General features: G+C 43.5%; 1 protein-coding gene across 1 annotated transcript in view; it reads left to right on the top strand.

Annotated features, from left to right (window-relative positions):
* The window catches only part of LOC121438835 (remodeling and spacing factor 1-like), a 102,274-nt gene extending 90,204 nt beyond the window's left edge, over positions 1–12,070 (top strand). Inside the window, exons 12-16 of the mRNA XM_041639343.1 lie at positions 1,247–1,314; positions 3,142–3,349; positions 4,746–4,975; positions 7,651–7,839; positions 11,067–12,070. Coding sequence (XP_041495277.1) covers positions 1,247–1,314; positions 3,142–3,349; positions 4,746–4,975; positions 7,651–7,839; positions 11,067–11,635 — 1,264 coding nt within the window. The 3' untranslated portion in view covers positions 11,636–12,070. The remainder of the gene's footprint in view (positions 1–1,246; positions 1,315–3,141; positions 3,350–4,745; positions 4,976–7,650; positions 7,840–11,066) is intronic.
* The last annotated feature ends 9,239 nt before the right edge of the window (positions 12,071–21,309 follow it).

The raw sequence follows: 21,309 nt of genomic DNA, 5'->3' as shown, positions 1-21,309 counted from the left end.
CAACAAAGTTATTTACAATAGTAATGATCCCTGGCCTTTATGGAACAGTAATTTTATCCAGATTACTTTACCACGACTTAAATGATTAGAGGTCAGTCTTTAGGCTCAGCTCGCCCACCTGCAGGTGTTTGTTTCCCAGCTGCCCAGAACAACGCAGGCTTTTTATTAACTAACTCTTACATCGCCGGGCGGTGGTGGCGCACGCCTTTAATCCCAGCACTCGGGAGGCAGAGGCAGGCGGATCTCTGTGAGTTCGAGGCCAGCCTGGTCTACAAGAGCTAGTTCCAGGACAGGCTCCAAAGCCACAGAGAAACCCTGTCTCGAAAAACCAAAAAAAAAAAAAAAAAAAAAAAAAACTAACTCTTACATCTTAAATTAACCAATTCCTATTATTTTGTACTTTACCACAAGGCTCATGGTTTACTGGAAGGTTCCAGGGCGACTGTCTCCTTGGCTCCACCTTCTTTTTCCTCTATTTCTGCTTGGAATTCCCACCTTGCTTTCTTCTGCCCTGTCATAGGCCCAAGCAGCTTCTTTAGTATTAACCAGTAAAAGCAACACGTGTCCAGAAGGACATCACATCAGGTTCTGTATCCCAGGAATGGCTTTTATGTTTTTGTGATTGAACCATGCATAAGGGACATTTCCGTGTCTGAAGTTTTGTCACATGGCCATCGTTATTTATTTGACATTTGTTTTACAGATGGCACGTTCAGGACTTTATAATCCAGAAAGCTAAAGTTTACTATCTGGTGGTGTTGGCTGTCTAGCGAGTGTGAGTGCAGAGTGCCTTCCGCACATGCTGATGTGTCCTCCTGTGTGGAAATGCCACCAGCTGCATAGCTCTCAGCGTGAATGATCCACAGTTCCAGAGGCTTGACAGATCCACAGATCCCGAGATCACAGTCCTGACAGACTGGGAATTTGTGGGGACCTGGTTCTGACTTTTCCTGGGCACCTTCTCTGTGCTCTCGTGGTAGCTGTTCCCTAGGACAGATCTGGTGTCTGCTTCTTTACCTATAGGGCCGTTCTCTTGCTTTAACTTCTCATGGCAGAAGAAGCCAAGGCACTCCTGGTTTCTCTTTTTTTCTTCCTGTTTAATCATATTCATGAGTGACCCATGCCATTGACCGTCACATATGAGTTGGGTGGGGACACCAACAGACTCTTGGGGCCACTTTGTGTAGGTAGTCTTTGGAAATCAACACAGATACAGTCTACAATCTGATTACTGTGTTCATTTTAGGTTTGATGAGTTCGATGAAGCGATTGATGAAGCTATAGAAGATGATATCAAGGAGGCTGATGGAGGGGGTATGTTTCCCATGTATTCCTCTTCACGTGTTTTTCCCAGCAGATTACCCCTCCCCAGTGCTAGCACTGAATGTACTCAAGTAATTTGCTGACATGGTGATGGTGCATTACATCAGAACTGATTACTAATTTTTGTATGATCTAATACAAAATTTTAAATTCCTTTATCAGTCAGTTTATGTCTGGTTCTAATAAGAATACTCCGGAAGCTTTCCTATTGTCTTTGCAACAGCAAAGCCTCAAAAGTTACTCATTTATTTGCCTTCTCTACTCTTTCTTTGTTTTGTTTTTTTGTTATGTTTGTTTCTATTTTGTTTGATAAAGGGTAGCTTTCTGTAGTCCTGGTTGTTCTGGAGCTCTCTCTGTAGACCACACCAGTCTTTAGTTTACAGAGATCCTCCTGCCTTTGTCTCCTGAGTGCTGGGATTAAAGACCTGCGCCATGACCGGCCTTAATTGTCTTTAGAATAGCACTATAGAAAATTCATAAGGTTGTTAAAGTGTTATTTAGCCAGGTACTAATGCTCTGATGTAGAACTTTCTGGTTTCTCTTGTTATTTTGAAAATTTCAGAATGGATCAATAAACAGGTTTTTTTTGGGGGGGCGGAGTTCGACACAGGGTTTCTCTGTAGCTTTGGTGCCGGTCCCAGAACTAGCTCTTGTAGACCAGGCTGGCCTCGAACTCCCAGAAATCCGCCTGCCCCTGCCTCCCGAGTGCTGGGATTAAAGGCATGCGCTACCACCGCCCGGCTAATAAGCAGATTTTTTTATAAAAAAACTGATATTATAGCTTTTCAGAATTGCGTCTTTTTTTGTTTTGTGTCTTTTTGTTGATACTGTTTTGTTTTTTTTTTTTTTGAGACAGGCTATCTCTGTAGCTTTAGGGTCTGTCCTGGAACTCTCTCTCTAGCCCAGGTTGGCCTCGAACTCAGAGATCCGCCTGCCTTTGCCTCCCGAGTGCTAAGATTAAGGCTTACGCCACCAAGTCTGGCCAAAATTGGATCTTTTATTTACATCTTTATCAATTTTTTTCTGTCCTGACTCAGGAAGATTCTTGAGCAAATGCTAACACGTTTGCGGCTTCTTTTCCAAGTAAGGAGAGTGACGGCAGCTGGACAGCTTTGTGACTGCACCAGAAATCTCCGAGCTGAGTTCTTAAGAGATGGTCGTGCCAGGCACTAGTGGCTCATGCTTTTAATCCCAGCACTGCCTTGGAATGTGTGAACACACACACACAAATATAAAATAAAATCAAGAAAGAACTGACAAACTGTATGAGGGTCTAAACGGATGGCCCCAAGATAAAAACCCTTGTTCTTACAGAGGGCCTAGGTCAGGTGCCCAGTACCCACTTGTAACTCAAAACCATGTTAACTCTAAATCTAGGGAATTCAGATTTCTCTTCCGACCTTAGGTACCAGTCATGCATGTACTACACACACATACATGTGAGCAAAACACTCAGACAATACAATAAAGAGTATTGGGCTAAGTAAGCTGATACAAATCTGCAGATCAGGGGGACGAGGCACAAGGATCACAATTTCAAGACCAACCTGGGCTGCACAGAGAGGTTTTTTTTGTTTTGTTTTGTTTTGTTTTTAACAGCCCTCCACCAAAAGGCAATGAAATAAAGGGGGGAGGGAGGCATCACGAAGTGATCTATCAAATCAGAATCTAGATCGGGACCTTCTGCACTGTGAATGTGTGTTTAGTAAGATGGGCGTGTTAATTCTTTCTGTAGACATTGTCAGCTGACGTTGTAAGCAGCCTGCACAGTTGTAAGGAAAATAAAGCAGATAAACATGCAGTTACCTCTTCTCTCAGGGGTTGGCCGAGGAAAAGATATCTCCACCATCACAGGTCACCGTGGGAAAGACATCTCTACCATTTTGGATGAAGAACGAAAGGAGAACAAACGGCCGCAGAGAGCAGCTGCTGCCCGCAGGAAGAAACGCCGGCGACTTAATGATCTTGATAGTGATAGCAACCTCGATGAGGAAGAGAGTGAGGACGAGTTCAAGATCAGTGACGGGTATGTGGCTGGATCTGGGTCCTGAGAGCCTTGGCTGTGCTAGGTTGTGGCTTTCAGTCTTTGTGTACATGGGCAGTCTGGATTTTCAAGATATTTAAGGCAGATTTGAGAGTCCTCATTTTGATTCATTTTAGAATAAAATTAAAGCTATGTTTATGATTGTTGAATATTTAAAATTGTATCTAACTTTGATTAACTATTATTGAAGTTTTATTTATTGACGTCTTTCTTTATACTACCTTCTCTTACCCAGTCCATCAGTGGTTTTTAATCAAGTGTGGGAAATTATAAGTAGTTACTGTCTTCTCTGCTCTGTAGAGGTTATAAGGGGCAGGTAATCCAGTGTTAGGGTTAGAATGCCTTCTCTGCAGAGCGCATCTGAACTGTACTGTAGTGGTTCTCCTTTTCACTTTGTCGTAGATGTAGTAGGAAGTGTATAAACCCCAGAAAAGGTGCCCTGCACTGCCTATAACATAGAGGAAAGTTAGGGTACATTTGCGGTGGTTGGGGAACCCTCACTTAAGAAGACATGTTAAGATGAATATTCTGAGCAGGCCCATGCATTTAGAGAGTTTAGGGTGAGAGAAGTAAGCAACCTGAACAGAGAAGCTCCTGCCCAAGGTGGAGGAGAAGTTAGGAAACTTCCTGAGCAGAAAGAATATAGGGATAGAATAGACAATGCTATGGTGAAGCCACAACCAGAACATAAAAGAGAGATTATGGAGTGAGGTCTTTCTATTTCTCTTCTTTTGTCATGCATACAGATTTGAACTCTGTCCTAAAAATGTTAAAACAACAACAACAACAACAACAAAAAAACCCAGAAAAAAACACCCAAAGATTTGAGGTGTGAGGTGAAAGGAGTTTCAGGATGCATACCAAGCATCTGGTCTGGGTTATTGATGGGCGAAGGTTCTCAATACCTGATAGCTGAGCATCCAGTCCTGCCAGACTGACTTTAGTTCTTAGAAGCCATCTAAGACTGGGAGGACAGCACCTGGACAAGTTGTCGGCTGGCATCCGCATGCAGCACAAGTAACCCGTCCCTCCCCATAAGCAGTCAGCATTTTTATATTGAAAATGTGTGAAGAGGGGCTTGGGAAGTAGTGTTGGATTTAAGATGCCCCCAAAGAGGCCAGTGAAAGAAGTTTATGTGTGAAATTTAGTTTCAGTTGGTCTTCACAGCTTCTAGAAAGAGAACGGTAAGTGATAGGATATTTGTTTTATAGATGGGAGTTGACATAATTTTCCAAGTGTGCCTTTAAAATTGCTTACTATTGCATGATTCATTACAGCTTGTGTTTGGAACTATGGTAACTGGTTTTCACTTCTAACTGTGCCTTTACAAACAAGCCCTGAGTGCACCATTGTGACATGTCCGGGTTTTCCTGCACAGGTCTCAGGATGAGTTCGTTGTGTCTGATGAAAATCCAGATGAAAGCGAAGAAGATCCGCCATCTAATGAGGACAGTGACATGGACTTCTGTGGCCGCAGACTGAGGCGGCATCCGTCTCGGCCAATGCGGCAAAGCAGGCGCTTGCGGAGAAAGACCCCAAAGAAAAAGTACTCTGACGATGACGAAGAGGAGGAGGAGGAGGAGTCCGAGGAGAACAGTAGAGACTCCGGTAAAATGCCTTTTGTTGTAGCGAGCAGCTCCATTGCTCTGTGACTTCCGCAGTTACGTGGCGTTGGAATTGTCCTTAGCTGTGACTGGGGCCTCCTGATGAGACACTGGAGTCCTTTTCTGATGACTTGCTTGTCACTTTTTTTTTTTCACCCAGAGCACATCTGAGAAAATTCATGTCAGTTAATGTGTTACCTTCATATCAGTTTTAGAATGTTAATGATAAATCCTTTTGGTACTAAGTATTTTTGAGAATAGTTTGGGGCCTGTCCTGGCACTCTGGAGACCAGGCTGGCCTCAAACTCACAGAGATCCGCCTGTCTCTGCCTCCCAAGTTCTGGGATTAAAGGCGTGCGCCACCACCACCCAGCACACCAGGGCTTCTTAAGCATTCTGCTTGCAAAACTTTTATTCCTGAGATGCCTTTACTCAACTTCTAGTACTTATGTATATGAAACAGATAAAGTGAGTCAAACATTGACTGAATAAATCTTAAAACTATTTTTCTTTTTAGTGATTTTTCTTTGCTTTGTTGTTGTGTCTGTGAAAGGGTGTCCAATCTCCTGGGACTGGAGTTACAGACAGTTGTGAGCTGCTGTGTGGGTGCTATGAATTGAATCTGGGTTTTCTGGAGTCATCTATCTCTCCAGTCCCAAGTAAATGTATTTTTAAACCAGGTGGTTGTGGTGTACATCTTTAATCCCAGAACTCAGGATGCAGAGGCAGGCAGATCACTGAGTTTGAGGCTAGCCTGGTCTACAGAGTGAGTTCCGGGACAGCCAGCACTATATAGCTAAACCCTGTCTTGAAAAACAAAACAAAACTAAAAAATGTATTTTCAAAGATTCTTTTGGTTTGGACTTGGTGGGCCATGCCTATAATCCCAGTTCTCAGGAGGTCAAGGCAGGCAGATCATTGTACATTCAGGGCCAGCCTGGTCTGTATAACGAGTTTCAGGCCAGCCAGGGGTACATAGTGAGACCCTGTTGTTAAACAATTAAAAAAAAAAACTTCTGACCAAAAACATTGTTAAGTGAGTGTCAGGTGCATATTCCTGAGCCTGACAGCTTTGTGTTTGATCTCCAGGACCCTTATGGCAGAAGGAAAGAGCCAATTCCCTTATGCTGTCCTCTGACTTCCGCATGTACGCACGAACAGGGAGAGACAGAGACACAGAGAGAGAATAAATAAATGGGGGAAAGTTTAATAAAAGTTATTTTGGAAACCTAATTTTGCATGCTATTGATAACAGATGTGCTTAGTTTTATGTGAGGAAAGCCTTTCTTGATCAGGTTGATGCTGCGCATCAGAGACATTTTCCCTGCCAGCCGGGAGTGCTGCCTCTCAATGCAAATGGGAGGAAGTGTCTTTGAGCTGGTTTTACTGGAAGTTCTATTCTAATTCACTCCAAAAGTCATTTAAGTATTTTTGTTATAAAACTCAATTTAGAATTCAGTCAGCATTTTTAAAAATCAAAACATTCTAACAATGCAATCCAAAAACTAATTTGGTAATTACAAACTGAGGAATGATAATAGAGAAATATTAAAAGAACATGTTTGCTGTGATTAAACCATTACTTTTTTTTTTTTTTTTTTTTTTGGTTTTTCGAGACAGGGTTTCTCTGTGGCTTTGGAGCCTGTCCTGGAACTAGCTCTTGTAGACCAGACTGGTCTCGAACTCACAGAGATCTGCCTGCCTCTGCCTCCCGAGTGCTGGAATTAAAGGCGTGCGCCACCATCGCCCGGCCAAACCATTACATTTTTGAATATGTTTTTTCCCTTTGAGAATTTCATAATACAAACATAAAATGTACTTTGATTATATTAACTCTTTCACTTCTCCCCAGCTCCCCCCAGACCCACCCTCTCCCCTCTTCCAACCATATGGTATGCCTTTTTCTTTTATTTATTTTTTAAGTCTACCAAATCCAATCTGTGTTGCTCGTGAACTTGTGAGTTTCAGACCATCCATTGGAACATGACTATCTGGGGCCACACCTTACCACAGATGTGATTCTGTTTCCCCCAGAAGCCATCAGTCCCTCTTGAGTCCTTCAGCTCGTGAGCCCTTTCCTCCTGCATGCTCGAATGTTTAGCCTTGATAGTGTACAGAGATCCCTAGCTCTGAGTTTAAGTGCACTGTCCTTTTCCTGTCCAGAGACCAGTGTGGCTCTCGTCCCCACCTCTGTCTCCTACAGTCTTCCCATCCCTCTGCTGTGATGGTCTCTGAGCCTTGTAGGAGGTGGGTGTCCTGGAGACGTCCTGCTGTGGCTGGGCACGCCAGCTTCCTCTCTGCACGCTGACTCACTGGTTGTTGTCAGCGGAGTGCGATGTGGAGTGTTCCAGAATAGGAGTTACAGCTTTCCTCTTTCTCACTGCTGGGGACGGAGCTATGGTGGTGTGCACCTGTAATCCCTGTTCCCAGAAAGTGGTGCCAAGAGGAGCAGAAGTTCGAGGCCAGCCTGGGCTCAGAAAATCCACAAGTGTACATTTGTGATATTTGGTAAATTAATTTTTATTGAAAAGGAAATAAAATTTATAAAACTTATTCAACAAAAATATTTACAACTGAGCTCAATTAACTTTATGATTTTATAGCCTGAACCTGTTAAACTACCAATGGATTTAAATTTTGTTGTTCTTTGTTCCCCTTCTTTTTCTCCCCTCTAAACAGAAAGTGATTTTAGCGATGACTTTAGTGATGATTTTGTAGAAACCCGGCGAAGACGATCAAGAAGGAACCAGAAAAGACAGATTAACTACAAAGAAGATTCGGAAAGTGATGGTTCCCAGAAAAGTATACGACGGGGTAAAGAAATCAGGCGCGTCCACAAGCGCAGGCTCTCCAGCTCAGAGAGTGAAGGTGAGCAGGAGGGTTTCCCCGTGTAGCCCTAGATGTCCTGAACTCACTCTGTAGACCAGGCTGGCCTGGAACTCCAGAGATCCACCTGCCTCTGCCTCCTGAGTGCTGGGATTAAGGGTTTGTGTCTCCTGCCTGGCTGATTTTTTTTTTTTATGCATATAATCACTAGTGTGATTGGAATAAATCCTAGTACTTTTACCCCATTTATTAATTATAATTTAAATAAACCACTCTTGATAGAATGCTACATTTTTTAAGTCATTCCTATTTATTCATGTATTATGTGTCTTTGAGTGCTGTAGTTTCATGTATGCTTACATGACAGAAGAGGGTGTCAAATCCCACTATAGATGTTTGGTTGTGAGCCACCCTGTGGGTGCTGGGAACTGAACTCAGGTCCAATTCCTGGAAGATCTTCTGGTGCTCTTAACTGCTGAGCCATCTCTCCAGCCCCGGGATGCTAGTTTTGATGGGTTCCGTTCTATTTAGTTCTTCTGACTTGCTTTGTGCCTTACTCTGCTCCTTGTTGTTGCTTTTGCTCTATTTTAAAATCCCTCTCGTGCACTGAGTAGCTAAGCACGTTCACACCCTGTTAACTGTCGTCCTTCCCGACTTCACTGCATTTCCGCTGGGGTCTGTTGTATGTAACCCCATGAACTACACTATACAGAAAAGGCCTTGAACTGACAAGAGGTCCGCCTGCCTCTGCCTCCCAAGTGCTGGGATTCAAGGCATGAATCACCACCTGGCCTTTATTTAATTTTAATTAATTTAAAGGAGCCACATGACTAGTATCTGCTATATTACGTGAATAGATCATTGTATGGATTAGGGATATATTATGTGTGAGATGGGAAGTATTTTGAACTTTTTGAGCAGTGGAGTCATACAACCTCAATGTGGGTTCTAAGTTGGTAGAGTATCAGTAAATTGAAGAAGATGAACAAGGCAGTAGCTTGGGGAATTATGGTCCAGGGATGAGATGATGCTGGGTGGAGCTAGGTCCACAGTTGTAAGAGGAAAAGGTATCAAATTAGGGATAGTTCTGTTTTTTAAGATTGACTTTTCGTTATTTTGTGTGTTTGTGCCTGTTGTGTTTTTGTGCACGTGTATATATACTAAATACATGCTTAGTGCCTGTGGACACCAAATGGAGTCAGATTCCCTGGAACTGGAATTACATGTGGTTGTCAGTTAGAGCTGGGAACTAAACCCGGATGCTCAGCAAGAACAGCAAGAGGTCTTGATTGCTGGGCCACTCTTCCAGCTTTCCAAGGATAGGTTTCGATGGTGGACTCAAAGAAATCAAGAACTAAGCAGCTTTAAGAACAAAACTGCCGCCGGGCGATGGTGGCGCACGCCTTTAATCCCAGCACTCGGGAGGCAGAGGCAGGCGGATCTCTGTGAGTTCGAGACCAGCCTGGTCTACAGAGCTAGTTCCAGGACAGGCTCCAAAGCCACAGAGAAACCCTGTCTCAAAAAAAAAACAAAAATACAAAAAAAAAAAAAAACAAGAACAAAACTGCCGTAAGGCCTTTGGGAGTTCTTTTGTTTGCATTGAACTGAAGAGGCCGTTTTAGATATCTAAGCATACGTGTTGAAGAGGCATTTGACTAATCTGTAATTCAGCAGTTGCCTAAAACAAGAGCCTCCTCAGCTCGTCGGTGTGTTTGTAGGGACGAGACTGGGTGAGAGGACTCACAAAGCAAGCACAGACCACAGTAAGACATTCACAGTCTCCCAGAATGCCAGAGGCCGTGTAAATATACAACATATGGCGATTGATAATTCAGATGTCGACCCACCAGAGCAGTGACGCTGATGGAGGTTGATCCTGCAGGACCATGGATTCTGGAAACTGTGGCTCGCATTTTCTAAGGCAGCTTGGTCTCCCAGTACCTGTCCTGTCGTGTGTAATGTCATGTGATGTGTATGTAATCTCATGATTACATCTCGGTCTTACGGGCACATATATCTGTGGATGGTCAGGAAGATGACTTTTCATTTAGCAATCAGTTTTGGTAGATAGAATATATGCTACAATAACTTGATCTGTTTGTCCCATGAGGGCTGTAGACACTTAAAAGCCTGTTTTGTTCCTTTTACTCAGGCTAACTGTACAATTAGCTCACTTCCACCTCAGAGTAAAGTCAGAGTCCCAGATGTCTACCGAGGTTGCTACACAAAGCACCCTAAGGAAAGCATGCCAAGTGTGCTAACAACTGATTTATGTCTCAAAGTTTGTCACTAGGCACCGTGCCCCCCTTACCCCCAGTCCAGTCCTAGTCCTGAAACCTTGAAACCCTTGTGTTTACATGGTAAATAGCTTGACTCCTTAGTCGCTCATCTTAGAAATGTGCTTTTGACCAATGAGAGGTAACTCTTGTAATTTTTTATTACCGCTCTAAGCACCCTGTGGGAGGAAAGTTTGGAGTCTAGAGGAGAAGTTAGGAGGAATTAGAAGTAGGTGAGGAGAATTAGAACAGAGAGAAGTATTGGAACCAGACGTGAGTGAGAAAGTTTGTTCACTCACAGTTCCCTAACTAAGAAGTTCCTTTCGGTTGTAGCAGCCATCTGAACCCTGAAGTGGGCTTGGGGCTGGATCCTAAAGTCCCTCAATACCAGAGGAGTTTAGTGTCTTCAAAGTTGTTTGGTGTTCAGTGATGCCTGGTAATTTGCTTTGGTTTTTGGTGTTTTGAGAAGGATTTCATGTAACCTGGATGCCCTTGTGTCTATGATCCCCCTCTACTTCCCGAGATGGGGATCACAGTTGCGCACTGCCATGCCTTCCTGCGACTTTAATCCTCCCTCCTCACATGTTTACCCAGCCCTCAGTTAGGAAGAGAGGACTTTCTCGGTTCTATCAGTTTACCCTCGCCTAACTCAAGGACCGTCAGATCCTCTTCTTCCGCTCCCCCAGAGAAGTCAATAAACAGTAGATCCTTTTGAGACAGGGTTTCTCTGTGGCTCTGGATCCTGTCCTGGAACTCACGCTGTAGACCAGAGATCCACCACCTGCCTCTGCCTCTGCCTCTCGAGTGCTGGGATTAAAGGCATTTGTGCCACCACCGCCCGGCCACAGTAGATCTTATTGAGCATTGTTGCAGTTGGCGGTGGGAGTTGGATATCTATCAGTCCGTTTATTGCAGAGCATGGTGGGAAAGATAAGCGTGCTTAAACGTGTTTATGGTTAATTGTGTCAACAGCTTAAATTTTGTTTATTCTAGAGAGCTATATGACCAAGAACTCTGAAGATGATGAGGTCACAAAAGCGCCTAAGCGATCTGTTCGGAAACGGGGCCGAAGCACAGATGAGTACTCAGACGCAGATGAGGATGATGAAGAGGAAGGCAAAGCATCCCGCAAGCGGCTCCACCGCATTGAGACGGACGAGGAGAGCTGTGACAATGCTCGTGGAGATGCAGAGCTGCCTCCCCATGACAGCCAGCCCAGGGCCCTGCCCTCAGAGCAGGAGAGCAGCAAGAAGCCCTATCGGATAGAGAGTGATGAGGAAGAGGACTTTGAGAACGTGGGCAAAGTAGGGAGCCCATTGGACTACAGCCTAGTGGACTTGCCTTCCACCAACGGACAGAGCCCAGGCAAAGCCATTGAGAACTTGATGAGCAAGCCAACTGAAAAGTCCCAGACCCCCAAGGACAGCGGCACGGCCAGTGCAAATCTAGCCCCCAATGGGACAAGTGGTGGACAGGAGGTGGGGGCCCCAGAGGAGGACGAAGATGAGCTTTTGCGAGTGACTGACCTTGTTGATTATGTCTGTAACAGTGAACAGTTATAAGACTTCTTTCCATTTTTGTGCTAATTTATTCCACGGTAGCTCTCACACCAGCGGGCCAGTTAGTAAAAGCTGTTTAATTTTCCTAGAAAACGCTACTACAGAACGACTTTTTACAAGAGAAATTTCAACAAATCTTGAAGTCTTTCTGTGAAGTGACCAGTTTTGAACTTTGAAGATTAATAATTGCTGTAAATTCCTTTTGATTTTCTTTTTCCAAGTTCATGGTCCTTGGTAATTTCATTCATGAGAAAAAAATCTTATTATAATAACAACAAAGATTTGTATATTTTTGACTTTATATTTCCTGAGCTCTCCTGACTTTGTGAAAAGTGTGGATACGAATGCATTCCGAATCTGTGAGGGCCCAAAGCAGAACTTAGGGCGGGAGAAGCACCTGTGCTCTAGCTTTTCATATTAAATATATATTATATTTAACACTCATGGCATAGATGGTGATTAACAAACTGTTTAAAGGTCAGTCTACTGTTGCAGTTTGAGAATTGTAGATATAACATCGTACATACGTCACTTAGTAGTAGCCTTCGTGAAGTCAGTTTGTTTGCTCTTGGAGTCACCACGCATTAATAAAGAAGAGACCATGGAAGTACATTCTAACAACACTTTACCCTAAGTTTCTGTTACAGTAGAGTTTCTTGTTTAAAAGAAAATCAGACACACAAAACCATCTGGAAAGCATCTGTATAGGAAATGGTATAACAATGCCACGGCAACCAGATCATGCTAGCAGTGAGTCTGTAGTAGCTCGTGTGCACTGTGTCGGGTGGGGAGCTGGTGCAGAGTGAGTGTGGGCTTTCCTACCGTGCGGGTACACTGTTAGCTCTCCCGGCCATGTGGTGTTAACTAGCTGAGATGTGATTTGAATATGATCATCTAAACCTAGCCCATGTGGAGATGCTAAGCTGACAGTGGTCTGTTAGCACATCTGAAGACCCAGAAGGGATTTTCAGGTGAGCTCTCACTGGTCTGTTCTTACCCTTAAGTATCTACTTCAAATTGAAGTCTACAAACAAAGCAGTTCCTTTGGGAGGTTTTTAGTTTTGAGTTTAAGCATGTTGTGTGTGTGTGTGTGTGTGTGTGTGTGTGTGTGTGTGTGTGTTGGAATTTTCTGTCTGCCTGGATACATTAGCAGGACTTGAATGTAGTTCTGGCATTTGGCCATTCTGTACGTCTATTAAAATCCATTGATAGTCATACAGCCAACAGAACTGCGAGCCTCTGGTTTGCTTCCGTTCAAACCTCCACACTCTAAGGATTCGCCCTTTGCTTCAGGAATCGGCGGTTTCTGATGAGCTAACGGGTCATGGCTGGCACTAAAACGGGAACCTGATCTTAGTTTCGGGCACAGCCGTAAGCCCATATAGCTGTAGCATTTGTGATTCTTCCCGCCTGGCACGGCCGAAGCCTTCAGCATTGCATCGGTGTGTGCCTTTGCCCAGGATCCAGGTTCTCTGTTCCAGTGTTGAATGTTGCCGGCAATAGACGGACCGTATCTGCTGCTGGCCCAGGGAACATCGTTCTTCTTTCCGATTAAGCATTGTATGTAATAGCCAGTGTACAGTAGACCACTTCTTTTTTCATCACTAAGAGCTGCCATTAGACTTGCATCATAAAGACCTCTCTGGAAACTTTGTGCTCCTACTTTCTGTTCCTCGACAGATACTGCCCTTAAATCTTGGCCTTTAAAGTTTAGTGTTGATTTTATTTTTTCCGTTACTGGATTTCTGTTTCACTTTAGTTCCGGAGAACTTGACCGATAATATTTTTGCTTTGATTCTAGTGATGTACTTGTATTTGCGTAACAATGAAACAGTGAAAGCAGCTTAAAGAAAACCCAAGGATGCAGCTGCTGCTACAGGACCATCTGTGGTTCTTTTTACCGTGCAACAGTTTTGTGCTGGGAGGACGGGTGGGCTGACATTCGCAGGAAGGACCGGAGGGAGCCACACTCGCTTTTAGCTGTTGTTTGAAAACCAGACAAGTAAACCCTTAACTGTCTAGAACAGAAGAACTCCTACTTGAGCATGGTAAGTGGTTCCTTTCCCCCAGTCTCAGAAGGTCTCAGCCCTGCCACCAGAGAGAGCCACCCTGGTGTAGCAGCTCTCCCTGTACTGTCTCCCGCTCTGCACATACCAGCTCTTGCATCCACCTATCAACTCTCACCATTTATGCAGACGATTAGAAGCCGCAGACGAGTAGCTAATGCAGCAGGAGCGGAATGTGAAGTAACTTCTGTCACGGAAAACCCACGGTGATTTTCACAGTAAAGACTGAGTTTCCCACTTAGCAAACGTCCCATTGGCGGGTTCAGAACCACTGTGTGCTACCTGATCCTCACTAAACTTGAGTGTCTCCCTTCTAAACTTGCATTCTCACTAACCAACTGGCTATCAGTAGTAATCCGGGCAGCTAATCCATACGAATTCTTAGTATCCAGAGAGTTCTGCTGCTTGATTTTTTTTTTTATTGTTTCTATTCATGTTGGAGATCGAATCCAGGTCCTCATGCGTGCTGGGTAGAACTCCTGCCGTGTTTAGTGTTTAAGACTCTGTCCCTCAGAGTCTGTTATCTCTCAGAAATACTCACTTGGAAGATGCTCCCAGTGAGGTTTCTGTTGCTGCTGTCAAAATAAATGTGTATCAAAAAATCCCAGTACAGCCATTGAGAATTGGAGGATGGAAAGGCAAGCAGTAAGTCGGGTCTTAAGGAAGTCAGGTTACTATCTTCAATCCTTGATAGATGCAGGTTCTCAACTGATCTGTAGAATGTCCCCTTTAGTAACACCAGTCACTCCCTGGTACCTTTTGAAATATTAGCATTAAGCTTGTCTCAGACTCTTAGTCTACAGCATAGGCGTCATGGGAAGATACAGTAGTATTCAGAGGGTTTACTTTGCCATAAAGTTTGAAGACTCGCCAGATTTGAAACAGCGTAGGAAAAGGACTCAGACCGTACTGGTGTGATGGCATGTTGGTGTTTATTGTTACTGCAAAGTGATGTTTCCAACAGAACACACAACACAGTGAGGCTTCCTTGGCATCATCCAGCTTGTCAAGGTTGCAGATTCAGAGGATAAAGAAGAATTTCATTAAGAATGAATTCATGTTTACTGGTAACTTATTTTTTAAAAAGTGATCTGCCAAAGAACCAAGAACTTCAGATACTAATGGATGGCATTGTTGTGGGGGGGGGGCGGGGAAGATTGCTAACAATGTTATTCTCTTTTCACTTTCTAGTGGCTAGGGCCTATCCTATATCACAGACATTTAGGCAGAGTACAGATACTAAGGAAAACGTGGACACTTGTTTAATTTGAGAGTGGGAAGGATGGAGAATGTGCTGGTAGTCAGCCTCATTTGTAGGCAGAGGTGCTAGCCACTGCTAACTGTTCTCTCCGGAGACAAAACAAATCTTAACATTCAGATAATGCTGTGACTCCACGCCCCGCTGCCAGCCAAGCCGCTGGTCTCTGTTCAGGATAGTGTGCTCGCTTTAGAACAGGTGTTCAAGAGTTTTCTTACGGGGAAATGTGCATACACACAACTTCCTGGATGACTACTAGAATCCTGAACTCATCATGAACTTACTTATAAAATATATAAGGTAAATAGTTGTGACAAAATTATGAATATGATTCAGTTATAGAAAGTTTAGAGAAATAGTTTTTCTTGTTGGTTTGGCATTCTCAGAATATATTTCTGGTTCTCATGGGAGTCAGAGAATGCCAAGACCACGTGTGTGCTGTAATCTACATAGTCCTTGTCTGTGTTCATATGGTCCATTAGTGAACTCTCCGAATAAATCCATTCCTGTTTTATCCTCCATTCCCGTTGTAAACCGTGGAGGTGGCAAGCTAACTGCTGGTGTATGTTCTTACTGTTTGTCCCCGATCCTGAAGGAAGAGGCATTTGCTTTCAGTGGCTTTTGTTTTATTTTATTTTTATTTTTTGGTTTTTTGAGACAGGGTTTCTCTGTGTAACCCTGGCTGTCCTGGAACTCACTCTGTTGACCAGGCTGACCTCTGACTCACAGAGATTCACCTGCTTCTGCCTCCTGAGTGCTGGGATTAAAGGCGTGCACCACCACCACCCAGCTTCAGTTTTTAAACTTTGTTATGTCTCTACTTAATTTTCAAAATATTTCAATCCAACTTAAATGAGTTAACACCTTTGAGTGCCAACGTTTGCTAGGTACCTGGCTGCATATCACTGAGGATAACCTGTCGCCATGGAACCGTCGTAAGCCAAGATAAGGCGGACCTGGTCCGGAAGCACCAGATCGTGCGCACAGCACCTGCTGCTCACACCAACCCTCTCACACGTTGCTTAGAACAGTTCCCTTGGCATTTCCGCCCCTCAGGCCATGTCCACACCTCCCTGCCCTGTTTCGCATGTGTGCCACTTTGCCGGGGAGACCTGTTCTGGAACATTCGCTGCGCTCTTTTCAGTTCAAAGTGTTTTTATCTTGCTGTTTTAGATGTCTGTCCTATACACAATATATGCGAAAGAACATATCAAATTACCAGAGGAATGGGGATTTACTAAGTTCTAGACATTTTGAATGAGGAAAAAAAAAGGAACTATATTTGTGGGTTTGTTTTCTTTTTCTGCCAAACTGGTACAAGCTAGAAAATGTGCAGAGGACTTAATAGCCTGCCTTGTTCTTTTTGCCACTGGATGATTTACATTAAGAACGTGCTGGTTTAACTCTATTTTCTTGACTTTCATCAGTTTCAGGAGTCTGACTTAAGTGTTTGGGGTTTGTTGATGTGTATTTATTGCGTCCTGGTCTTAGGCCAGGGGGCTGCATGTTGTGTTTGTGGACGGCCAGAACACAGTCATTGTGGGACTTAACGGCTCGAGATCTTCTAAATCATTTAACTTATTTTGTACGTTGCAAAAAAAGAAGAAAAAGTTTATTTTGCTTGAGAGTCACATTTTTTTATAACTGTACAGCTTTTAAGGGACGGGAGGTGGGAAATACCCTAAAATAGGATGTAGATTTTTACAGTTGTGTTTATGCTAGAACATCTACAGGAACATTATGTAATTAAACCTCAAATTGTTTAACACCTGTGCCGTGGTCTTTTTCGTTCTGTTGCCCAGGCAATCAGCGGCATTCTTTCCGTGCATGGCTTCTTGCTGCTTGTCTAGGGTATTGTTGGCGTTGGTGTGTTTTGTTCTTGATCGTAGTGTATGGGTTCCTTGCCTAAAACTCCCATGGGGTTCCATGTGCACTTTAAGGAATGGACTACGTTGAGATGGAGGTGGGAGTGGGGGCAGGGCTAGGAAAGAAGGAGAAACTTAAACTGTTTCACCATTCCGTAGACTTAGCCAACTTGCTGAGACTTGGCAGGAAGGGACACCACGTTCAGTTTTTCAGTCCCCCTCATTTGGTAATTTTGGTCTCTTGACTTCCGCTGGCAGCCGTCATGGCACATTCCACCACGCTGCCACCACACCTTCTGCCATTCTAATTTACTACCTGTAGAGCATTAACTTGTTTGTTTTCAAGACAGGGTTTCTCTGTAGCTTTGAACTCTGTCCCGGAACTCTCTCTGTAGACCAGGCTGACCTCAAACTCGCAGAGATCCGCCTGCCTCTGCCTCCTGAGTGCTGGGATTAAATAAAGGTGTACGCCAGCCCTGCCTGGCCCATAACGATTCCTATAAGGAATTAAACCCATCTCAATGTGTCATGATTTCTAAGTAACCTTCACCTGTTGTCAACTAATTTGGGAAATAATTTTCTTTGCTCTCTTCACCCATTTGGAAACTTAGGGACTATGAAATTCAATGTGAAGAGTACACATTCGAGATAAGAGTCTGTAAATTGTCTTACTTTTGAATCTTGCTTTATTTTATAAAGTAGTAACTAAGTTCCAGGAAGCATCTAATCAGAACGTGTCTTGGATTTTCCGATGTGCTTTTATAAAATACTTTATTTTCCCTATGCATAAAATAAAAATAATTGGAGTGGTTCTCAAAATACTTTTTTCCCAAAAGAGCTGAGGCAGAAGCTCCAAGATTGGTACAAGACCAACTCCTGGTGTACTCAGGAACGTGCCGTTAGCCAGAGCAGAACTGGAGTCACTCCCACACTCCTGCAGGTGTGAGTCAAGGGCGGGAATCTGAAAACTGGAACCACGATTCTCATATCTAGGAAAACCTGTGTCTGAGAGGTGCGGCAGACCCTGAGAGCTCAGAGCTTCAGGAGCGCTAGAACCGCAGTGCGTATTCAACGTGAGAACCAAAATATGTTGTTGCTGGGGCCAATATTTTTGTTAATGAAATGTTGAATGTCTCCTTACAGTCTGATCGAAATTCTCAGTGTACTAAGCCAGGCCTAAGCCATTTTACAGCTATTGGCCTAACTGTAACTTTTTTTTTTCAAAATGTTTTATTATAATACTTGTCATTTCTTTTACTTAATATATGTCAATTGTCATAATAAAAAGTTTAAATAAGTTGATGTACTTAGCATTGTGTTTGAAATTTAGTTTATGTTAAATTTTGTGGCATTCTAGGAAGCTCAGACTTTTCAATAACTGGCTCATAAAGGGTTAAGATGGCCCGTATCCCCCAGGAATAGACTCAGTATCTGTGATCTAGAAAGCCAATCTGAAGCTAGATCAACTCTCAAAACAGTTTTTCCGGCTGTTCTTCAGCTAGGTATACAAAGGGACAACACCACCCACGGTTTCTGTCACTTAGTCTCTGGAGTGTTGACAAACACATCCCAGAGGCCAGGGCTTTGATCTGCCATCCTTGGGAATGCAGCTACCCTAGAAGTCAGCAGCACAGGGCAAAGGATTCCTTTCCCGGCTGGGGTGCAAGGTGTGTGTGTGTGTCATCTAAATTCTGATGTTTTTCTTCTCTTAAAATACCTGAAGTTTTGTTTTGTTTTAGCCAGCAAACTAGCAGAATTTATCAGTACTCAAAATCCTGACCCTAGGGCTGGAGAGATGGCTTAGAGGTTAAGAGCATTGCCTGCTCTTCCAAAGGTCCTGAGTTCAATTCCCAGCAACCACATGGTGGCTCACAACCATCTGTAATGGGGTCTGGTGCCCTCTTCTGACCTGCAGGCATACACACAGACAGAATATTGTATACATAATAAATAAATAAATATTTTTTTAAAAAAATCTGACCATAAACTACGGATTATAATTGAGGAAAAATGCTAATCAGGGTTTCACTAACTGGAAAGAACGCTGGTGATGGAAAGAAAATGGTCAGTTATATTTACACTTTGAGAGTTTTAAAGAAATCAGCTAAGAAGTGTCCCGAACGGTTCTGTTTTGTTGTTTTAATGTTTTTATTTTATGTGTGTGGGTGCTTTGTCTGCATGTACCTTCATGGTGCCTTTGGAGGTCAGAAGAAGGCATTAGATCCCCTAAACTGAACAGTTGTGAACCACCACGGAGGTCCTGGGAATTGAACCTGGCTCCTCTGGAAGAGCCAGCTCTTAACTGCTGAGCCGTCTCTCCCAACGACAGCCCTAACAATTCAGAGTCTTAGCTGAGCATCGGGCTAGGCTAGAACATAGCTGTTAACTGTTATCTTAGATTAAGAGACCAGAGGATGGTTTCCTTTTTTCCTTATTTTTTTTATTCTTTCTGTTTTTTCGAGACAAGGTTTCTCTGTGTAGCTTTGATGCCTGTTCTGGAACTTGGTCTGTAGACTAGGCTGGCCTAGAACTCACAGAGAACTGCCTGCCTCTGCCTCTCAAGTGTTGGGATTAAAGGTGTGTGCCACCAATGCCTGGCGAGGATGGTTTCTTTTTTGAAACTAAGATTTTATTCACTAAATGGTGATCATTTAGTAGAAGTGGAATTATAATAAAATGATTTTAATGAAATTAAGTGTTTCCTGTTAGGACCCTTATGGGTGAGGTAAATGCTTATGTAATTTTGATTCTTTGATTAATGAAGGTCTAATTGACAATCAGAGAGGAAAAACACTAAAGGATGTGTGACCTATGCAAACAACACTAGTGCCTACGGTCATATCCCATGGGAGAAGCTGGCTAGACCCTACAGTACATGGTCACAGTATAGGCCACCCCGTTTCGTCCACTTGACCAGAGTCTCCACGAAGACTTTGCAGCAACCCCTGTCTGTGTGTCCCTCTACCTGGTATCTTTCCTATTGCCTTTGGGTCTTCCACCCCCTCTGACTCTGGTTTCAACTCTTCTGTGTATTCCTATGCAGGATTCTTCCTTCAAGGTTGAAAATGGGTATGTTGCCATTTAATGTCTTCTAATGTTTTTGCTTGATTTTCAGTGTTTAAACTGTATTTAGAAGTTCTTACAAAAGTAAAACTAGTTTCTGAGAGAAATTCCAAGAAACTCACAGGCTTTGTGGAGACAAGTGAATTCCATCGTCAGAAACAACTGTTAGAGCCGGGCGGTGGTGGCGCACGCCTTTAATCCCAGCACTCAGGAGGCAGAGGCAGGCGGATCTCTGTGAGTTCGAGGCCAGCCTGGTCTACAAGAGCTAGTTCCAGGACGGGAACCAAAAGCTACGGAGAAACCCTGTCTCGAAAAAAAAAAAAAAGAAACAACTGTTAGATACAGCCGACAGAAGACGACTTGCTCCCTCCTCTCTAAACAAAACATTTTATTCTACTTGATGATAAAACTTCATTAGGACATATGGCTGGAATCTAACAGTAATTCTTACCTCATAACAATGGGTTTGTAAACTTAATTCTCTTACCAAGAGGCAGGACCTGTCATCCATATGGGCCTGTCAATTGTTTTCAGGTGAGGTTTACATTAAAATACTGGAGTCTGAGCCAGGTGGTGGTGGCTCACGCCTTTAATCCCAGCATTTGGGAGGATAGGCTCCAAAGTGACAGAGAAACCCTGTCTTGAAAAACAAAAACAACAACAAAATTCTGGAGTCTGAATAAAAGAACAGGAATAATTACCAGGTCATAGTGGTTCTGCATCAACAGCACTCAGGGGACCACAAGGTGAAGGCTAGCCTGGGCTACACAGTATAGGAGGAGCAAACTCTACAAGCCTTCCGTTTTCAGTAGGTAATGCTGATCTGTTTGACACCTCTGATGAAACACCTCCTCTGCCTGGCGCTATAGCGAGCGCTTGCAGGGTCCCTTGTCGGGCTGAGATCTCGTGATCTCTTCAGTCATCTTGAACGAAACGTTTTGCCATTGGGCTATCACTATGTAAAAATGAGTAAGGCAAGTTGACAAGAAATCCTATAGTGACTTTAGCCACTTCTGTCATACAGGGGGATTCCATTTCTGAGCAAAGCATTGGTTTCATCAATAAACATCTTAGGAAAAATCTCAGATTAATTGTTTCTCAAATTAGATTCATATGGTTTTTCTTTTCCAGGATTGGGGCTTGAATGCTAGGCTAGTGCTCTGCCTGAATTCCTTCCATCTGCTACCCTCGGAACCCATTCTGAAATCCTCTTTCTGAATTCTCCGACTTCGAGATATAAGCCTACACCTACTCAACTTTTGAAATTGGAAATTTAGAAATGATACTTCATCTCTCTTCTTGGGTGCATCTTCACAAACCCTTTTTCTCAATCTATATCCAAAGGGTTTTAACCTTCAGAGAGCGCTGGACTCTCATCCCCACCCTTATAGCCACGTTCTCATCCAAACCAGGGCAGCACCTTGT

The sequence above is a fragment of the Microtus oregoni genome, unplaced genomic scaffold (assembly GCF_018167655.1).
Source record: "Microtus oregoni isolate MIOR12 unplaced genomic scaffold, Mior012 000000F_ref0000247, whole genome shotgun sequence".
NCBI lineage: Eukaryota > Metazoa > Chordata > Mammalia > Rodentia > Cricetidae > Microtus > Microtus oregoni.
The sequence above is the reverse complement of the archived record's forward strand: the minus strand, read 5'-3'. Positions and strand labels throughout refer to the sequence as shown.